General features: G+C 53.3%; 2 protein-coding genes across 2 annotated transcripts; both read left to right on the top strand.

Annotated features, from left to right (window-relative positions):
• Positions 1-297: 297 nt before the first annotated feature.
• Positions 298-3907, top strand: T069G_11331 (fungal specific transcription factor domain-containing protein; the record flags this gene model as incomplete). The annotated part of the gene is made up of 2 exons (XM_056178536.1): positions 298-403; positions 534-3907. 2 exons carry the CDS (start codon positions 298-300, stop codon positions 3905-3907), a joined length of 3480 nt encoding a protein of 1159 aa, XP_056023410.1.
• Positions 3908-5457: 1550 nt separating this feature from the next.
• T069G_11332 (NUDIX domain-containing protein) lies at positions 5458-6063 on the top strand (the record flags this gene model as incomplete). The annotated part of the gene is made up of 1 exon (XM_056178537.1): positions 5458-6063. One exon carries the CDS (start codon positions 5458-5460, stop codon positions 6061-6063), a length of 606 nt encoding a protein of 201 aa, XP_056023411.1.
• Between the last annotated feature and the right edge of the window lie 592 nt (positions 6064-6655).

Below are 6655 nucleotides of genomic sequence, written 5' to 3' on the forward strand. Positions count from 1 at the left end.
GCTGTTTCTCTGCGCAAAGCCACCGCTTGGGATGCTTCACCCGCGCCGTCTCTAGTCCGTCTTTCATGGTATTTCTACTCGTTTCTTTCTTATCCGCGACCACAACGAAACCTTAAGTACTTTATCGAACCCCCCGCCAAATCCTAGCTATCGTGCGCCTGTACTGTAGCTCGGCCCAGCACCCCGCGAAACCGCCCTGCCGAACGCTCTCACGGCCATTCCGCCCCTCGTCTCGAAACACAAAACCGCCGCTCTGCTCATTCTCGCGGACGGTGGCTTTTGCGGCTTTGGCTTGCCATGGTAATGAATGATTCTGGCCACCGGGTGTCGCGCGCCTCCAACATGTCCAACTCGGCCGCAGCCGCCAGCGTTGGCAGCAACTCTGCAAACGCAGACGACTCTGGTGAGCGATTCTCCTTTGACGCCAGTCTCTGCCCCTCGGGTTCCCCCCCAAAACTCGCCCCGACCCGCACACAAGAATATCAATCAATCCCTTGCCTCTGATAGCTGACCCTTATCGCCCTGCGACTCAGCATCTACCATTACTGTCAATACCACGCCCAAGGCTCCTCCAAACTTTCCTCCGCCAAAGACCGACAAGCCTCGCCCGCACGTCTGCGCGACTTGCCAGCGCTCCTTCGCCCGCCTGGAGCACCTGAAGCGCCATGAGCGCTCGCACACAAAGGAAAAGCCGTTTGAGTGCCCCGAGTGCTCGCGATGCTTTGCCCGCCGCGACCTGCTGCTTCGTCACCAGCAGAAGCTGCACCAGACGTCGACGCCCTCCGCTCGCCCGCGAAACCGCCGAGAGTCAACCAGCGGCGTGCCCCCAGGCCAGAGCCGGGCTCGCAAAAACAGCGTCGTGGGCGCCAGCCATGCGGCGACGGCCCCCAACCCGGGTGCCGCCAACACGATGCGTCCGCGGGCAAACACTATCAGCCACGTCGATGGGGCTGCCATGCAGATGATTGCCACGGCCAATGCCAACGTCGCTAGAGGCATGCACGCCGGGCACAGCCGTCACCCCAGTCTTGCCGGCCTGCCCATCCACAACTTCGACCCCGTGTTTGGCGGCATGTCCATGACCATGGGCCAGAGGGCGACGCTCGCGCACGGCCTCCCCAAGCTGGAGACGGGCCAGATCGGCGGTACCGATCTGGAAAATGCCCTGCGTACAGCACCTCCCCTCGCTGCCTTCAACCCCGAATTTGATTTTGAGAGCTACTTGTTCGCGCCGGGCACAACCATCAACCCCAACGCGCTTCACTATAATGATTCCCCGCCCTCGATGGTAATGGAGCAGGCCTCCCCGTTTGCGCAAGCCCTCAACGACATCCCGTCGAACCCGGCCTTTGACGACTCCTTTGACTGGCTCAGTGGATTTGAGCACCAAATGTCTTTTCAGACAAACGAAAATGTGGTGGACGAGTCGAGCCCGTCTGCTCTTAGCACGACGAGCCAGAGTGGCATCAGCGATGTCATGTTGGATGGATCAAATCACCCGGCGCCGGCTGGCACGAGTACCATGTGGCAACCCTCCGTGATGGGCCCCCCGCAGATGCCGAACCCGTTTGCTTTGGATCTGAATGGTTCAGTCTTTCCGGATCTCCTCAATGGAGCTCCTTTATCACCTCAGCCAGCTACTCAAAAGATCAATGACCCATACTTCTCCACGCCCCCACCATCGCTGAGCTCGTTGAGCCCTTCCGTCGTATCTGGACTGAACACGCAGAGCATTAACCAGACCCTTGGCTTCAACGCCGGCCCGGAAACCCCATCATCCCTCAACGGCGTTAACCATGGCGCTTCGCCCGTAACCACAATCACAGATGCCACCAGGAATGCCATCGTGACCATCCTCTCCCAGTGCCTGCCCTTTGGAGGCCGTAAATATCCCTTTACTTCGCCGCAGTCGCCGCAGTTCCAATCGCCCTCCCCGGCTCAGGCCGCCAACGTGCCCAGTACCCAGAATCTACAGCGTTATGTCTCAGCTTACATCTCATATTTCCATCCCCATTTCCCCTTCTTGCACCTGCCCACTCTGTCCTTTGACATGTCCACGTCCCCGAGCGGTCGCCAGAACGGTGTAGGCGGTAGTGGGTGTCTGGTGCTCGCCATGGCGGCCATTGGCGCCCTATATGAAATGGAGCAAGCCCAGTCCAAGGACCTGTTCACCATGGCTAAGAAGATGATCTTTTACTACCTCGAGGAACGACGCAAGGCCGACGTTCGCAAAGCAGATATCCGACGCAGCACGCACAGTGGCGACCCCGACCAGCCGTCGTCATCGTCACAAGGTAGGGATAGCTCAGCCCACACGCCCGTCTGGCTCGTCCAGGCGATGCTGCTCAACGTCGTCTACGGCCACAACTGCGGCGACAAGACCATCAGCGACATCGCCTCAACTCACTGCGCAGCGCTCGTCAGCTTGGCCCAGGCAGCCGATCTGCTACGGCCCGAGCAGGAGGATGGACAGGATACTCGCATGTTTGATGACTCAATGTGGAATAGGAAAAGTGAACTCGAACAACGACAGGAGTGGCTCCAGTGGAAGCGAAAGGAAGAGCGCAAGCGCACGCTGTACGCCGTCTTCATCATGTCCAGCCTCTTAGTTGCCGCTTACAACCACACCCCGGCTCTGACCAACTCTGAAATCCTGCTGGATCTCCCCTGCGACGAGGAATTCTTCGCCGCCGAATCGGCCACCCACTTCTTCGCCAAGGGCGGTCCCGACGCAGCCAACCACAATCGCCTCAAGTTCTGCGACGCCCTTGGAGAGCTCCTGCGCACAAATGAGCGACAACAGAAGCACATGGCGATGAATGGCGGCCAACACTCCCCGGCTGAGCTCCCTTCTACGAATCTCAGGCCCAGCACTTTCGGCTGCTTGATTCTCATCAACGCGCTGCACAACTACATCTGGGAAACACGACAAAGGCACCACAATAAAGTCTGGACCAACGAGGAGACGGAAAAGATGCACCGGCATATCGAGCCAGCCTTGAAGGCGTGGCAAGTGGCCTGGGCCAGCAATCCGAAACACACCGTGGAGCGTCCAAATCCGTACGGCATGGGCCCGCTTTCTGCTGACGCAATTCCCTTGCTTGACCTGGCATACGTGCGGCTGTTTGTCAATCTATCTAGGTCCAAGGAAAAGTTTTGGCAGCGAGACTGGGACGGCATGGCCGAGGAACTGGCTCGAGGAACGGAGATTGTTCAGCATGCCGAGCATTCCCCCGGATCCAACGCAGAGCCAATGGGCAACGATAACTTTGATAGCTCTCTCTTCACTGGTTCACCATCGGCCTCAGTCGCGGGCTCAGATCCCTCGGGCAAATTCTCCAACGGCTCTCAGTTCGCCACTCGTTCCATTTCCCGCCGAGAGCGACATCTACGGAAAGCCGCCTTTTATGCGGCCGATTCTTTGGCCATGTCAGACAAGCTTGGGGTAACCTTTGCTGACTTTACTAGTCGTGAGCTTCCCCTGCAGTCGGCCATGTGCGCATTTGACTGCGCGCAGGTCCTTGCCGAGTGGGTTGCTACCTTGCAAGATAGAGTCGGTCCATACTTGGGTATTTTGGGCCAGAAGCACATTGAACCTTCGCAAATGCCCGCCATCATGCTGTTGGAAGAAGACGACATCAAGCTGCTAGATAGGATACAAGAAGTCTTGTCTTCGGCGGAGATGAAGATTAGCCTGGATCTTATGGCCAGCTTGACCGCCACCGATGCCGGAACCCCAGATGATGGACAGGCTGGCTATGCAACCAAGATTCTTCGAGTTACGTCCCAGATGCTGGACAAGGCGGCCGTTTGGCCAGTTACGCATCTCATGGCCCGTTGCCTCGACAGTCACGCCACTCGGATGCGGGCCAGGACAGAAAAATCCACCGCCTTGACCTCGGATTAAATTATACACAGACAAATTTTAATACCCGCCGGCTGTTGGCTCGGGGACATTCAGCTTCACATAGCCCGCCTGTCATGATCATAATGGTTTAAGTGGAAGAAAGGAAACAAAGAAGAAAAACAAAAAATTGGTCGACGGGAACGACCATGAATCGAGTTGGCTGCTGCTTCCTTCAACAGGAAATCAAATTTACAACCAGATTCCCACATAATCATACGACGAGAGTGGTTCAACTGTGTTGAACTAAATAATATGCAGACAGTCCGAGCTTGTTCTACATGGGCGGCCTATGTTTTCGAAGGGCCAAAAGAAGAATCAACGATTGTCGGAAGTTTGCACCGCTCTTCGCTATAATTTGAGTAGGCGGGATCTGACGAAATAACTCGCATTGGAAGGCACGATAAGGCGATGGCTTTACTTTTTAATACCAACATGGCTTCGACGGCTTACAATTTCTCTTCTTGCTTAACTAGCAGCTGGGGATACACGCTACTTTGAAAGCAGCGCTTCATTTTTAGTACTTAGTATACACGGAGACGACGGACTGTAAGATATTTGGAAGATGGTTGGCCAGTTCTCAAACTCAAACAATATGAACGGGAAATGGTTGAACATGTGTGGTCCTGAATGGAAGTACATATCGCATCTATGAGCCGTGAGAGCTGGTGTACAAGTGAGAGTGGTGGATCAAGGCTTATGATGAACCAAGGCTCAGCTGTAAGCCTCAGGTGTATGCAAGAGTTTCAGAATCAAATGAGGGGTATATGGTGATGCGGCTTGGAATTGAGGATGTGGAAAAGCGATCACTCATGCTAGATAGAGACGTGTGGATTTTGATTCCCGGGGTAAGTTTACAGCGGGAGTGCGGGATGCCTTTTTTTGTAGGCACTTTATATTTTGGCTGTGTTTTCTTAAAGATCTTGTTTCAGAGGTCGTGTTTCAGAGGGTCAAGGGGAGTTTGGGATTTGGTAATGTTTACATGTACTTATGGCGAAATGATTGAAGATTTGATGTCCTTGTTGACATGAGCGGTGCCTCATTGAGAGCTTTGCAGATCTGTGATGTCTATTGGCGCGATGCCTTTTGTGGAGTGAATTCTCTTTTCCCATTTCATGAAGAGAGAATAATCGTTCATGTCCACTGCCGATTCTACCCATCATGACTTTACATGAAGCAGGGCGCCTTGTGAGGCTGAGTGCTTCATCTTTTATTCAGAATGACTCAATGTGCGACCTGAAATTGGGGTTTGATACCAGCTGAGCTGTGATGCCTGAATTTTGCGCCTAACAAAGAGCCTCAAGCCGCTAAAGACGGACAAGGACAACGGAGCTGAACCCGGGCGGGCGGGCTATAAAGATTGACTACTACCGCCTATTTGCATGCTCACTTTTTGTCAAACTTGACATGATACATCTCACAAAACACGATTCACATTATTCACTAAAATAAGAGACACTGAATGGAATAACCTCATTTCATCTCACTTCATACACAAAAGAAGAATAAGAAAGAGAAGTAGGAGCAGGGAGACAGGGAGAACAAAACACGCAATGTCCGTCGTCAACACCGCCGTCGACACAAACTCCAAGGGCGGCCCCATCGCCGACTTTGCCTTTGACGAGTCCCTCATCGAATGGACCGTCCCGAAATCCGACTGGCTCGAGATCCACGACAAAAACTTCGACGGCGTAGCTACTTCAGCGTACATTTTCGATGCGCAAGGCCGCGTGCTGCTCGTGCAAAGGGCTGCGCACGACAGCATGCCGAATTTATGGGAAACACCCGGCGGCGCTGTCGATTCAGGCGATGACTCTATCCTAGCGGGCTGTGCGAGGGAAGTTAGGGAGGAGGTTGGGCTTGTGGCGAGGAGGATGAAGAGGCTTGTTACGGAGGGCGAGGGGAGGGGGAAGTGGAGTGTGTTTACGAATAGGAGTGGGACGAGGGTGTTTTGCGGGTTTGCGTTTGAGGTTGAGGTTGATGAGGGGGAGGTTGTGCTTGATCCGGAGGAGCATCAGGCTTTTGTTTGGGCGGGGGAGGAGGAGATTAGGAGGGGGGTTGTTGGGGGGAGGAGGATTGCGTTGAGTTGTTTGATGGTGAGGAATAGGTTGATGGAGGCGTTTCGGCTGAGGAGGGAGGATGGTGTGAATGGGGTTTGAGTATTTAAGTTGGGGTGAGAGAATGTGATGTTTGGATGAGAGGAGGCTTGAATGAAGTGGCTGTGATGGGTTGAGATGCAAATGTATAGAGTAAGACGAGAGTGAATGAGGTGGTTTGTGATGGTGTATATGATGAGGTTAGAACATGTGCGAGATATTAAGTTAGAAGATGATGAAATAGAAGTCTTCATGATATTTTGTGTAATTACAGAGTTTGCTTCTACCCAATGCCTTGTAAAGTGTTTAAGAGAGGCAGATATCCTGACTCGTTGGTTGACTCGAGTGTGAGTAGACATAACTCTAACGATGACGATGTCTTAATGAGGTGAGAGATGAAGCTAGCCAGTTCTGCATATTAAGAAGCCGTCTAAGAGGAGACGGAGGGAAGGGAAGGGAAGGGAAGGGATATTAGATCCGAAACGCTAGAACTTAAAAACGAATATGGCCTTGAAGATGAGATGATGGGGGTATCATCGAGATCAACTCAACAAAATTTGATGTCGTTTCTTAGAGAACGTCGGCAAGGATTGGCCATTTTTACCGTATAACCATTCTGTGAGGCGTGTTTCAGAACGATACGAGATGGATTTAG

This window comes from Trichoderma breve (assembly GCF_028502605.1).
Source record: "Trichoderma breve strain T069 chromosome 7 map unlocalized scaffold00008, whole genome shotgun sequence".
Taxonomy (NCBI): Eukaryota; Fungi; Ascomycota; class Sordariomycetes; order Hypocreales; family Hypocreaceae; genus Trichoderma; species Trichoderma breve.